Source organism: Bufo gargarizans, chromosome 3 (assembly GCF_014858855.1).
Source record: "Bufo gargarizans isolate SCDJY-AF-19 chromosome 3, ASM1485885v1, whole genome shotgun sequence".
Classification (NCBI taxonomy): Eukaryota; Metazoa; Chordata; class Amphibia; order Anura; family Bufonidae; genus Bufo; species Bufo gargarizans.
The window spans coordinates 206,137,495-206,152,534 of NC_058082.1; the positions used below are offsets into that span (position 1 = coordinate 206,137,495).

The 15,040-nt window shown below is 47.4% G+C and overlaps 1 protein-coding gene across 3 annotated transcripts in view; it reads right to left on the reverse strand.

The window, feature by feature from the left end:
* The window catches only part of REV1 (REV1 DNA directed polymerase), a 91,624-nt gene that overhangs the window by 39,810 nt on the left and 36,774 nt on the right, over positions 1–15,040 (reverse strand). For all 3 annotated transcript variants that reach the window (XM_044286960.1, XM_044286958.1, XM_044286959.1), the window contains exons 8-11: positions 11,491–11,604; positions 7,743–7,899; positions 6,321–6,449; positions 5,597–5,751 (exon numbers count right to left, since the gene is read on the reverse strand). In XM_044286960.1, the coding sequence (XP_044142895.1) occupies positions 5,597–5,751; positions 6,321–6,449; positions 7,743–7,899; positions 11,491–11,604 (555 nt within the window). The remainder of the gene's footprint in view (positions 1–5,596; positions 5,752–6,320; positions 6,450–7,742; positions 7,900–11,490; positions 11,605–15,040) is intronic.

The window sequence follows — 15,040 nt, forward strand, 5'->3', positions numbered from 1 at the left end:
TCTGTGTGACCTTTCTGTAATGGAATCATACTGAGCGGTCAGTATGATTCTGTTACAGAAAGGTCAGGCAGAAGCACACAGCATTATCAATCATTATAATTCAGTGCACTACCTAAGTCCAAAACGAACAATCCCTCTCTCACACAGTGTGTTTTCCGCAAGGGACATGCGTGTGTAAAAGAGGCCTTAAAGGGAACGTGTGATCATAAGATGACCTATTGTTTAAATCCTGTTTTAAACTATTTAGACTTTTATTTTATTTAGACTTTTGGCGAGTTTTGTACATCTTTCCATGTCACTATCTATATTTAATAAAGATGTATGTAAGCCTGCAATGTTCACACTAGCTAGCCGCTTGGTCTAATAGGTCACAATTTCCTGTACTGTACAGGTAACTTTTCAGTAGCTATCTTATCACCACACTCAGGATCTCAATGACAAGTAAAACCCCAATATAGAGATAACATAGGATGCACTATTCACAATAGGCGATATCACAGTTCGTAAACTGCCTCCAGACCTCTGCACAGGTCACAGAGCATGCCTGGATAACTTTCCCATAGAGGGAGTCAATGGGGTCCTATGCATTGTGTCTAACTATGTATAACTATGTAGCTGCTGTCAAAAGACAGGACGTCTAAAATATTTTAGGCCTAGTAACTAGTGTGAAAATTGCAGGATTATATACAATTTTATAAAGTGACATAGAAAAATGAAAAAAATAACTAGATTTTTGTACTCCACGTAAAATCTGTTTCTCTTCCGTTCATTGGGGGACACAGGCATTGACCATGGGTATAGCTGTTGCCGCTAGGAGGCCGACACTAAGAACACAAAGTGTAAGCAACTCCCTCTTCAGCTATATCCCTTCCTGCAGGGATCAAGCTAATCAGTTTAGTACAAAAGCAGTAAAAGAAGCCAGACCTAAGAAAATCACATTATGTGCAAACCCAGAACCACACAGGCCCGAAAAGGCCCATAAAAATAAAATAAAAACTGGGTGGGAGCTGGGTCCCCCCAATAAACGGAAGAGAAACAGATTTTACGGAGTACAAAAATCTAGTTTTCTCATCTGTCTCATTGGGGGACACAGGCATTGACCATGGGACGTTCCACAGCAGTCCCTGGGGGTAGGCTTAACTACAACCCCCTGCCAGTCAGAGAATCGCTGTTTGCAAAACTCTACGCCCCAAAGAAGCGTCAGAAGATGCAAAGGTGTGCACTCTGTAAAACTTAGAAAAGGTATGCAAAGACGACCAGGTTGCCGCCTTGCACACCTGAAGGGCCAAAGCCCCGTGATGCATCGCCCAAGAGGCGCCCACTGCCCGAGCCGAATGAGCAGTCACCCGGAAGGGTGGGGCCCGGTCCTTAACGCGGTACGCTTCTACAATAGCCAAACAAATCCAATCCCTTGTCTAGGCCCCTCTGGAATCACGAACAGGGAATCTGTCGGCCAGAAAGATGCCGTCTGGGACAGATAGATACGCATTACACGCACCAGATCCAGAGTATGAAGCGACTGTTCGAGGATGAGACGGGTTCGGACAAAATGAAGGAAGAATAATCTAATTTAGATGGAATGTCGACACCACCTTCGGCGAGAAGGACTGCACAGGGCGAAGGACCACCTTATCCTGATGGAGGATCAGGAAGGGCGACCGACATGACAGAGCCGCGAGTTCCGACACGCTACGGATAGAAGTAATTGCAAAAAAAACAAACAAAAAAACAAACAAACACACCTTAGAAAGACAGGAAGCACAGCGACACCTGCTGCAAAGGCTCAAATGGAGAAGATTGGAGAGTGTTGAGCACTAGATTAGATCCAATGGAGGACGGAAGGATCCAATGCAGAAAAGTCTGAACCTCAGAAAGCTAAATTTTGCTGAAAAAGAATGGAGAGAGCCAACACTTGCCCTTTGCGAGAGCTGAGAGCCAGCCCCAATTCCATGCCCGACTGCAGGAAAGCCAAAAGTCGCAGCAAAGAAAAACGAACGGGAGACAGCTGTCTCCGCTCGCACCAACTAAAGTAGGATTTCCAAGTCCGGTGGTAGATTCTGGAAGACGACGACTTCCTAGAACGAAACATAGTCTGGACCATTGCATCCGAAACCTGATCTTCCTGAGAAGCCGCGGAATGAGCGTAAGAGGCGGGAACACGTAAGGAAACGTGAACCGACTCCACAGGATCACCAGTGCATCGTATGCCAGGGGCCTGGAACGTGCGACGAATTCCTCGACCTTGTTGTTGAACCGTGAGGCCATGAGATCCACACCCGGCTGACCCCACCTCTCGCAGATGTCCTGAAAGTCCTGCAGGTGAAGAGCCTACTCGCCGGGATCGAGACGCTCCCGGCTGAGAAAGTCCGCAATCCAGTTGTCTACGCTTGGAATGTGAACTGCTGATCGCGCCGGAACCTGTTTCTCCGTCCAGCTGAAAATGTGTGCAGTCTCCTCCATGACTGTTGGGGTCCGGGTGCCGCCCTGGTGTGTGGAGTTGTTGGACTGCACCCGCACCGGACAAACCCTGACATGGTCAGGCCAGTGTTGCAGAGAAAGCTGAATCACCCTCAACTCCAGAACATTGATTGGAAGGGAGCTCTCCTCACGTGACCATACCGAGAGATTTTCCAAGATTCCCCCTCCCCCCCCCCCCCCCAACCCCTGAGGCTTGCGTCCGTTGTTATCACCCTCCAATGGAGAGGGAGAAACGAATGCTCCAATGTCAACATCAGAGAGGCCATCCACCATCTGAGGGCCCGGCGCACTGGGGCAAGGAGATGCATTGGCTGATTCAAAGTCTGGGGAGCTATCCCAGCTGGACAGAATGGCTCGCTGAAGTGCTCTAGTATGGAACGGAGCATAGGGAACTTCTTCGAAGGCAGAAATCATGTGCCCCAGAGCCCCCATCAGCGACGAATAGCAACCGGAGCTGGGCACAACAATGAGCGAATCTGAAGATGGAGAGCAGATCGTTTTTCCAGAGGTAAGAACACCTTGGCCTGACAAGTGTCCAGTATCATGCCCAGATAAGTCAATCATCGCGATGGATAAAGACAAGACTTCTGTCTGTTCACGATCCATGAGAAGCGCTCCATGTAGTCCAAGACTATGCTCAAGCAGTCTGCCATCCCTTGGAACGATGGACCCTTCACTAGGATGTTGTCTAAGTAAGGGATCGCCACGATCCCCCTGGCATGGAGCAGGGCCATGACTGCCGCCAGAACCTTCGTAAAGACCCTGGGAGCTGTGGCCAGGCCGAACGGGAGAGATACAAATTGGTAGTGAACCGGAGAAACCTCAGATGACTGACCAATATGGGCACATTCAGATAAGCGTCCTTGATGTCTATCGAGGACAGGTACTCCCCCGGTTCCATGGACGCAATGACCAACCTCAGAGATCCCATCTGGAATCTGCTGACGCAAAGTAAACAGTTAAGCGCCTTGAGGTTTAGAACGGGATGGACCGTCCTCTCTTTTTGGGAACCACAAAGAGATTGGAGTAAAACCCCTGAAAACTGATTTGCGCAAGAACCGGAACAATCACACCTTGCTGCTGCAGCAGCATGTAAATTGCCAGAAAAAAAGTATCTGCGGCTGCCTGCCAGCCCTTGTCTCTCTGGAAAATTCCACTCCTTGGAGAGAGAGGAATCAAACTCCTGGTGGTTGGGTAAACACTTGTGCAAGCGACAGGACTTTCTAAAAAGAAAAACCCAAGCTGGCAGATGACTGAGCGGGATCTTTAACCTGCAACGTCTCAATAACTGCCGTAATTAAATTGTCCACCATGGAGGATAGTTTCAGCTGAGGCTATGTCAGAGTGAGACTCTCTAGCAGGAGGAGGAGAGGCCGAGAACACGGGAGACACAGAACCCCCCCACGGGAGAAAGTTCTTGCCCGTTTTGTGGGGCGTCCGTGATGGGCACGAGCCCCATGATCCTCAGAGTCGGAACGGTCAGAGGACTGCCTTGCTGACAAATGCCTCAATATATTCACAATAGCTTTGTTGGTATTGGAGACATCCTGTACCACCCTGGACAGGGAACGCATCCATTCGGGTTCTTCCGTAGGTTGGGCAGTGGGAAGCAATGGGTCCGGAGCTGAGCCGCTTGATGGCAGCGCAGCACACGCAAAGCAGAGGGAGTCTGACTGAAGGGATGGAAATTTTGCGCAACATGATGCTTAGGCAAAATGACGCACCAACAGGACTGCCTGCTTCAGAACCTCTGGGTTCAGACATAATGACACCCCTGTCACCCCAATGAGGCAAATGGGAAGGTTAGGCCCTGCAAGAAGGGACAAACAACACTTACAGCCTGTGTCCCTGCAAACACCAGTCAGACCCTCATTTCCTGCCAGGAGCTTTAAAAATCCAGAAGAGGGCAGAGCCCACTCTCCCACTGCTCTACCACTCAAATGGGGGTGCGATCGCGCAGGGCAAAGGCATTTTTTGGAGATCCGGTGACAGATCCTTGGGGCTGCCAGAAAGCCCGGTGACGTCACTGGTACTGTGGGCGGAATTCAGCGCTGCCCTAGCCAGTAAAGCGGCTAGGGCAGCGCTAAAGCCCGCCCATCAGAGCCGGTGACGTCACCGAACACACTGCCGGGCGGAAGTTATTGAAAAGAAAAGAGCCCGTGCCCTGCGCAATTTAGCACAGGGCAAGGGAGCGCATCGGAGCATAAGATGCTCCGATGCTAGCCTCAGGGGGGCTGCCTGGTTGAAAATAAGGGTATGTCTGGGTTCAGCTCTGAACCCAGACAACCCCTTTAAAAGGAGATTGCTGCCCAAGTCCACACGTGGGGAGGAGGGAATACTGGCTGGGGTCCTGGAGGGGGGCACTGGAGGTGGTACTGAGGGGGTTACTGGAGGGAGGGTGGAGGGGAGCACTGCTCCTACTCCCCTGTACGACGTCTTCTGCCCCGCTGACTCCAGCCGGATCACCACCTTCAGTGTGCAGCCCCTTGGTGAGGGACCCTACACCGGAACAGAGGGTACTTTCGCTGGGGCGGCCGTGGTGATGCACTTGCTGGCGGGAGACAGAGGTTTTTACAGGGACCTCTGGTCCTCCTTTTATTCTAGAGAGCGGGAACGAGCAGTAGGTTTGGGTGACCCCCTGGTCTCCCATCTAATGGGTGGCAGTTTTTACCCGGACTGCCTGAAGCTTCCCGCTAGAAAAATAAATAAAAAACATTTGTAAATCATCAGACCTGCAACGCAGGAACGTCTGCCTCCTACAGACACCAAGCTAAAAACTGATCAGCTATATCTCTCCCTGAAGGGACCAAGCTAAAGAGGGAGGAGCTTACGCTTTGTGTGCTTAGTGTCCGCCTTCTAGCGGCAACTGCTATAACCATGGTCAATGCCTGTGTCCCCCAATGAGATGAATGAGAAAAATAAACCACCACAAATTCTAAAATAAAAAATGATTAAAATAAAAAGGTAATTTTCTGATGACTCCTTTAACTGAAATTACTGCACAAAATATGGGCAACATGGAAGTGAAAGGGGAAAAGACAACACATTACTCAGTTTACAGTAGCAAATAACAGGCCATGTCTCGGAGAGTCAGATAAAGATTATAGCTAGTACAAACCCATTCCAACAGATGCGGTACACAAAGTCTTCTCTTTAACTTCAGCTCGAATAGCACTAGCAACTTCATCTGGAGAAAGTTTGGTCTCGGCAAGGACTTCTGTAATATCTACCAGGGCTTCATCACAGCTTACTGCTTCAATGTCATGAGTATAACTGGTGTAAACACAGAGACGGCACAATAAAAGGAGTCTGTCAGCAAGTTGTCTCCTATTAACCTAAACAGAGTGGATGCTGGGGCTTGCAGACAATTAAATCAGTAGCTTCTTAGGGAAATCCACTGCTGCATTATGTAGAACAAGCACCCAATATGTAAATGAGCTGCTAGATGCACTGAGGACGGGCCCAAGCGCTCCACAGAACTCTGCACAGCCCATTCTTTCCCATATCGACAGGGCTAGGCTTTTCAATACTGCTGTGGCCTGGCCTCATTATCACACGCATGCGTTGTGCGCATGAGTGAGATTATAGGGGCAGGTGAGAGCAGTATTTAAATGTGCACAGTGACGTGCCGCAATCTGCCAAGTGACTACTGCAGTCACTGTCCTCAGCTGTCGAACAACTGACTGCAAACAGTGGCAGGAGTAATGGACCAGTACTGCAGAGCACAGAGCTGGAGAAATGGATGAGTAGGTAATTTTATTTTATTTTAATTTTTTTACTACAAGCTATTTTCTGACATTAAAAAAAAACAAAAAATAAAAAAAAACACAACAACAACTTACTTTGCCAAGGTTTTATACAAAGTCATGGCTACTTCCTTATAAGCCTCAAAATCATAGGGGACTACTTGAAGATCAGGGCATAGTTGCTTTGCTTTACCAAACATCATTCCATTCTTCACACCAGCCTGCCTGGAGGGAAATGAGAAGAAATACATAAAAGTAAAGTACATAAAAGCAATTACCGTATTTATCGCTTTATAAGACGCACCTAAGATGTTTGAGGAGGAAAATAAGAAAAAAAATATGTTGAACCAAAAGGTGTGCTTTTGGTGGGTTTTGAACTAATGGTGGTCTGTGGATGACACCGTTGGGGGGGGGGATCTGTGGATGACACCGTTGGGGGAGGGAATCTGTGGATGACACCGTTAAGGGGGGGGGCTAATCTGTGGATGACACACATATAGCATCTTATGTAATGGGGGGGGTCACTATTCAAACAGGGAAATATATACTGTGACCAGCATAAGATGATCTTATGCTGGTCACAGTATCATACGTGTCACAGTATATTGTCCCTGTGTGAATAGTGACCCCCATTATACCACCGGGTACCGGCTCACAGCAGTCTTTATATGTAAAATCTTATTATGTAATGCTCCAGCAATGGCTCTGCTTTCTTCTGTAACAGTACCCACTATCAAAGCAGCGGTCCGGCCAGCAGCGTAATGTAACTCACTTAGTCAGTCACGCTCCTGCCAGCTTCATTAATGAAGTATGAGGAGCATGACCGAGTGAGTTACGTCACGTGCCGGCTGGACCGCTGCTTTGATAGCATTGCTGGAGCATTACATAAAAAGATTTTACATATAAAAGACTGCTGTGAGCGGGGCCTGGTGTTATGGAGTACAGTGACTGGACTGGGCCCCACTCACAGCAGTTTTCATATGTAAAGTCCATTCATGTAATCTTCAAGCAATGGCTCTGCTTTAAACTAGCGCAATCCTCTGTAGTAGTACTCACTATCAAAGCGGCAGGCAGGCCGGCAGTGTAACGTCACTCACTCATTCACACTCCTCCCACTTCATTAATATGGAGCAGGAGTGTGAGTGAGTGAGGTCACTCTGCCGGCCTGCCTGCCGCTTTGATAGCGAGTACTACTACAGAGGATTGTGCTACTTTAAAGCAGAGCCACTTCTTCAAGATTACATGAATGGACTTTACATATGAAAACTGAGCAGGGCCCAGTGTAATGGAGTACAGTGACTGCACCGGGACCCGCCGCGAGTGAAATCAGTTTCAGACAATTAAAAAGTGCACCATTGGCTTTATAAGACGCACTGCCATTTCCCCCCGCTTTTGGGGAAATAAAGTGTGTCTTATAAAGTGAAAAATACGGTAGATATGTTGGTATATAAATGCAAAGATCAAACGATGGCTCATTTTTGAGTTTTTATACAAGAAATATACATTGTGGTTTCTTACCTTGCCTCGTAACTACAGGATGCAATTTCTGCAAAGGACAGGTGTGAGGTATCCGTATCTAGCCCATTTTTCTGTGCAAGATCTGGATGGTCCCATACAGAGCTATCCATGTCGTGTCCATTTCTTTGTGGAGAATTCAGACTGTCCACTGCAGAATCTAGTTTGTTTTGAAACAGGAAAGTAGAAAAATAATGAAATCTAACCTTTCCTTATCGTCCTACAGGCAGCACAACACAAAGGATTAATGTCTTGCTCCTACCATCTAGTACAGAAGACAAATCATTAGTAAATCAGACCAATTAACCTCCCTATAAAGGAGTGCACACCCACTAGACATGTTTTTTCTTCTGTCTAGGACAATGAAGCTCACACATACAGAGGCTGCTGCTGTGAAGGTCAGTATGGTGGTTAAGCCTGATATTATATAGCTGGAAGTGGTTTCCAGAGTATCATATACGGTGCTGGAAGAGAGTCCATTGTTATATGCATGTTATAGAGCTGGAGGGTTGCCCCAGAATAAGGGTCCATTCACACGTCCGTAGTGCATTGGCGAATCCGTAACACAACCGGCCGGCACCCCCATAGAAATGCCTATTTTCGTCTGCAATTTTTTCCGGAGCCGTGGACCGGAAGATCGGCAGCGCGCTCCAGAAATGCTGATGCGCAGAGCAGTCTGCTCTCCGTATCCATTCCGTCACCATAAAGAATGAATGGGTCCGCACCCGTTCCGCAATTTACGGAACGGATGCGGACCCATTATTACGGACGTGCGAATGGTGCCTAAACTGCATAAAATTACTGATCTGGAAGTGGTTTCCAGGATTTATTTTTCCCATCGGGAATTTCCATGGGAGGATTGAGCTGAGATTTATCTTGGAGGTTCCTGGTGAGTTTTTCATATGCATCGGGTGTTCCCTGCAAACTATCTTTGTATGTTTCAGGGTGTGTCCCTGTGAGAAGTGCTGGTTTGGCTGTTACAAGTACTATTATTGCCTTCAGGTTTGCAGCAGTGTCTCCATCTCAGGAGCCATTTTGGAGTAGAAGTATACAGGTGCAGCTGACCTGAACTTAATGGGTAACATGTTAAGTAAAAAATGGCACAAGAGGTTAACTAACTCTCAATGTATTTCAATAGTCTGTCAAAATGGTATGAAATAACTCATGTGCCATGTGTTATCAGAGTTGTTTTTAGCTCAGCTACATCTGAGGCTCTGCACAGTGTGAGATATTACTGCAGCAGCGGAATCACAGCAGCTTTAAGGATCCTGGGTCTTGGAATGGCTTATATGTAGCTTGTATGTATGTGAGCGAATTATTATGTTCCAATTAGAGAACTCTGCAAAGAATCCCATAAAGCCATAAATGTTAGTATGTGCACCAACTGTGGACAATGTAGGAGATGTCTGCACCATTGCCTCCCAGCTGAAGGTCTCCAGTGCAGACATGGTGCAGAGATTGTGGTCTCTCTGGTCTTTTCTGCTCATATATCTATAAGACCTCGCTTTTCTACAACTCCTTTACCTCATCTCCTGCCTCATCTCACCTGGATGTGGACTCTGTCTCTGTGATCAGGAGGATTTGCAAGATCTTTGGTTCATGATGGCGTACCTTCATTGTTAAAAGTTGTGCTAGCTCACCTTGAAATGGTTGCACCCAGAGGGGATAAGCCCAAAATGAAGGGGTAACATTATGTGGGAGCTAGATTACAGCTGTGTCTTACAGATACTGCAGTCTCAGCTCAGCGGGTTAACCCCCCTAAGGTAATATTCAAGTGGTCGGTCTGTCTGGGAAGACTTTTTTCTGCCCGTCAGGTTATCCCTATGGTCAGAAAGATTGTTTCCTTCTGAAACATAGTAATTCCTTGTCTATTGCAGAGAGCAAAGCTTCTTTGGCTTCAATTTTCTAGTGTCATAGGGATTGCTTCCCCATGAAGTCTCGCTTAGTCACTAAGATTGGGGCTCCATTCATAGAACTATATCCGATTTTGCGGACCACAAGTTGCGGATCTATAGGACATGGATCCACCGTGTACATTCTGCATTTGCAGTTCAGAGCTTCCTGCCCTATATGGTAATGCTCATTCTTGTCCGCAATATGGAAAAGGGTGAAAAAATTTCTCTTTCGGGCCGCGAAATGGATGTGCGGATGTGGAAGGCACACTGTGTGCTGTCCGTGTCTCACGGTCCCATTGTAATAATGGGTCTGCATGGGATCTGCAAATTGCGGTACAGGTTCTCAGGTTGGCCATCACTCACCAGGGTATCTTATCTTCAATTCACTGGCCTTTAGTTTCATCGAATGGTGTTTTTACAAAGTGGTGGCACTAACTCAGCCCTTAGCTTCCAGTTAGACTCCAGAAACTGGTTGCTTAAGCTCTCACAGGAGCGGATCCAGAAATCAAGGTGGATGCAAGTTCTAAGGTCCCATCACCAAGTGCCAGTGGAGTAACTCGAAATAACTGGGCCCCACAGCAAATATTTGAACAGGGCTCCCCCAGCATCTTCTGGGAGCTGAGTACATATGGCTGGGGGCTGATATGAGGCATTGGGGTCTCATCTGAGGTCTGATTGGGGGGTCTTTATATTGGGCTCTGATCTAAGGTCTGATTGGGGTTCATTCACATTGGGGTCTGATCCGAGATCTTATTAACATTGGGGGTCTGATTGCCGATTTGAGGTCTAATGAAAAAAATAAAAATAAATTCTTATTGTCCTCCTCTTAAACCTAGGTGCGTCTTATGGGCCGGTGCGTCTTATAGGGCGAAAAATACGGTGAGTAGCATGTAACTGGTGCTTGCGATTCAGCCTTTGACAGACAAGTGATTATTAAGGCTGCGATTTTGACCAACCACCAACCCCCATCCCCCTTGTTTAATACTGCTTTGCAGATCCCTTTGTGTTGTGCTGCCTGTAGGACGATAAGGAAAGTCAAAATTTGCTTACCGAAATTCATCTTTCCTTGAGTCCAAAGGCAACACAAATATCTCTCCCTGAAAAAGACATTGTTTGGAAAAAACACATCTACCTTGTGGGTGTGCTCTCCTTTATAGGGGAGTTAATTAGTTTGATTTACTAATAATTTATCTTCTGTCCAAGACAGGAGGAGCAAGACATTAATCCTTTGTGTTGTGCTGCCTTTGGACTCAAGGAATGATACATTTTGGTAAGCAAATTTAGACTATCCTGCAAATAAACTGGACTTCCAATAAGATTAGCAGGGAATAAACGCAACTTCTTTGTGCACCCCAAGCTTCAAGACTATAAATCTAAGGCCTCTTTCACACGACCTTATGTCTATTTCAATGTTTTGCGGGCTGTTTTTCCCGGATCTGTTCCGTTTTTTGTTTCCGTTCTTTCCATATGGCATATACAGTATACAGTAATTACATAGAAAAAATTGGGCTGGGCATAACATTTTCAATGGATGGTTCCTCAAAAATGGAACGGATACGGAAGACATACGGCGTACATTCCATATGTGTTCCGTTTTTTTTGCGGACCCATTGACTTGAATAGAGCCACAAGACGTGATTTGCGGGCAATAATAGGATATGTTCTATCTTTCAACAGAACGGTAAAACGGAAATGGAATGCATACGGAGTACATTCCGTGTTTTTTGTGGAACCATTGAAACAAATGGTTCCATATACAGAACGCAAAAAACGGCCCACAAAATGAAATAAAAAAACGGTCGTGTGAAAGAGGCCTTAGCTTTACTGAACCTTTATTCAAAGCTACTTTTCCTTACCTGTTTTGTCTCTCGACTTATTTTGATAGTACTGTAACTCTAGTTGAGGGTTGGCTCCTTCACGGTAAGACGATTTCCCACTACCCCTATTGCTTGTGACAGCCACAGGTTTACCTATAGTATGTAGCAGAAATAAAATAATAAAAAAAAAAATAACTGTAGGATAAGTGAGTGAAAATAGAAGACGGCACAATGGTGGTGATGGGGACTCATTTTTTTGTGTTAAAGTCACAAGACCTCTTTTTGCAACTTTTTAGATGCCTGTGAGACAATATTGTGTTGTACTGGCATTTTTATGGCATCCTCAACACTTGGAAGCGGTGGGGGCCAGGACATTGGCCCCAGTAAATTTACTAAAGCTTATATTACACTTGCAGATCATCGCTAACAAGCGTTTGTTTGAACACTGAAATGATGATCTGGCAGTGTTATACTGCCGATTACCCAATGAACGGGAATCTTTTGGCAGAAAAATTGTTTTCCGGCGGCAGATCGTGCCGTGTAAACACAATCTACTGGCAGTAAACAGTGCTTCAGTATGCGATTGCATTGGTGATCACTCCTCATACTGATAAGGTCTTCTCCACTAACAAGCAGGAGATTGCAGGGAAGGAATGCTTCCTCCCTGACAATCACCTAGATGATCACATGGTGCAGTGATGGCCAACCTGAGGCTCTCCAGCTGTTGTAAAACTGCAACTCCCACCATTCCCTGCTGTAGGCTAATAGCTGTAGGCAGTGTGGGCATGCTGGGAGTTGTAGTTTTGAAACACCGGGAAAGCCAGAGGTTGGCCATTCCTGGCATAGTGTAATAGAAGCTTAATTTTTACACCTGGAAACACAGTAGTTTTGACTTCAGGCGCATTTTTCACAGCTCCTTCGGAAACTGAAAGGTAAAAGCAGCCAGTTTTCCTTTACTCCAGTTTTGATAAATCTCCTTCTATGTCCCTATATAAATTATTTGCTTGCTGGAAAGTTTGCATACTTACAGGGTGGATTATGTGTGTTGTACCCTCAGTAATGCTGCAGTCTATACCCGCAATATGCAGTATGCAGAGTTACAAAACAGGCGCTAAGGCCATTTCAGAACGGAAAACTGGATTTTTGTACTCACCGTAAAATCCTTTTCTCGTAGGATGCATTGGGGACATAGCACCATGGGTATATGCTCAGCTGCCACTAGAAGTAAAAAGTGTTGGCTCCTCTTATCTGGGCTATACCCACTGCAGATGCAGGAGCAAACCAGTAGGTAGAAAAGCAGTAGGAGCACAAGATAAAACTGTAAGCCAACAAGTCCTAAACCAGAAAGGACCAACAGAAAAAACTTAGCCACAAAGGGTGGGATCTGTGTCCCCCAATGCATCCTACGGGAAAAGGATTTTACGGCGAGTACAAAAATCCAGTTTCCTCTTGAATGCATTGGGGGACACAGCACCATGGGACGTCCTAAAGCAGTCCACAAGGGAAGGCAGAAAAGCAGCCATGCAACTAACTCACGGCTGCTTGCAGAACCCTGCGACCTAAACTGGCATCAGCAGAGGCCAAGGAGTGGATGTGATAAAATTTGGAAAACGTATTGAGAGGCCCAGGTGGCGGCCTTGCAGACCTGGGAAGCGGAGGCCTGATGTCTAACTGCCCAAGAAGCTGCGACCGCCCTAGTGGAATGAGTGGTCAAACGAAAGGGAGGAACACGACCCTTGGCAACATAGGCCTTTTTAACTGCCGACCTAATCCAACGGGATATGGTGGCATTGGAAGCTTGCAGACCCTTGCGAGGACCCTCAGGGATCACAAAGAGGGAGTCCGACTGGCGAAAGGGCTCAGTCAACTGAAGATAGAGGCGAAGCCCCCTAACAACATCCAAACGGTGAAGCGAACGCTCCCCAGGAGGAGAGGGTTTAGGACAGAAGGACAATCTCCTAATTAATGTGGAATGAGGACACCACCTTAGGGAAGAAGGAAGGGACCAGACGCAGAACGACCTTACTCTGATGAAACACCAAGAAAGGGGATTTGCAAGAGAGCGCAGCCAGTTCAGAAACTCTGAATAGAAGTAATCGCTACAAGAAAGGCGACCTGAAATGAAACAAAGGAAAGAGAAATATCCTGTAAAGGCTCAAAAAGGGTAGGCCTGAAGAGCGTCCAGGACAATGTTTAAGTCCCACGGATTCACAGGAGGACGAAAAGGCGGAACGCGGTGAGCGACCCCCTGCAGAAAGGTTCTCACTTGACGGCGAGAAGCCAGGGGTTTCTGGAAAAGAACAGATAGGGCCGAAATCTGACCCTTGAGAGAGGCCAGCCGAAAACCCTTGTCAAAGCCCGTCTGGAGGAAAGATAAGACCCTGGGAATAGACAGGTAGAGAGAGTGAAACGGAGTAGCCTCACACCAGGAAAAAAAAAAGTCTTCCAAGTACGATGATAAATTCTGGAAGACTGGTGCGTTCCAAGCATGGCGAGGCCAGTCCGGGGCCACCAGAATCACCGGAACCCGGGCCGACTTCAGGCGCTTGAGAACGCTGGGAAGGAACAGAATGAGAGGAAAGAGGTTCAGGAGACCAAACTGGGACCAAGGAAGGACCAGAGCATCCGAGGCCAGTGCCTGAGGGTCCCAAGACCTCGCGTAGTAACGCGGTACCTTGTGGTTGAGACGGGAGGCGAAAAAGGTCTATGTCCGGCGTGCCCCAGCGCTGACACAGATGAAGAAACACCTCTGGGTGAATAGACCACTGGCATGGGTCAGGGTTTTGGCGACAGAGTCCGCTGCCCAATTGTCGACCCCGGGAATGTGGACTGCGGAGAAAACCGGAACAAAGGACTCCGCCCACCGAAGTATGTGAGATACCTCTTCCATGAGCCTCATGCTCCTGGTGCCCCCGATGATTCAGGTACGCCACTGCAGTGGAGTTGTCCGTCTGGATACGGACTGAAAGACCGGAGAGGAGGTGTGTCCAATGAGAGAGAGAAAGAAAGATCACCCTGTTCCAGAATATTTATGTGCAGGGAGGATTCCACTGCTGACCACAGGCCCTGAGCAGATAGGCACCCGAAGACAGCTCCCCAACCCATCAGGCTGGCGTCCGTGGAGATCACCTGCCAACGATGGGGAAGAAAGGACTTGCCCAGAGATAGGGTGCGAGGTAGAAGCCACCAGCACAACTCCTTGTGGACAAGACGGGGAAGACGAACCAAACGGTCGAGGCCCGGCTGGGACTTGTCCCAGCTGGATAGGATCGCCAGCTGAATAGGCCTGGTATGGAATTGCGCAAATGGGATCGCCTCGAAGGAGGCAACTATCTGGCCCAAAACCTGCATGCACGTCCGAAGAGGTAGAGGGGAGGGCTTGCGAAGGCGAACCACTGCATCTTGGAGAGCCACTACCTTGTCCTGGGGAAGGAACACTCGACAGAGGAGAGTGTCTAAGGTCATGCACAAGAAATCCATTCTCTGGCGAGGAACCAGGGAGGACTTGGGGTGGTTGATCAACCACTCAAACTGAGACAGGATAGACAGGGTGATACGGAGGCTGGCCAGGTTGTCCTCCAGAGACAAA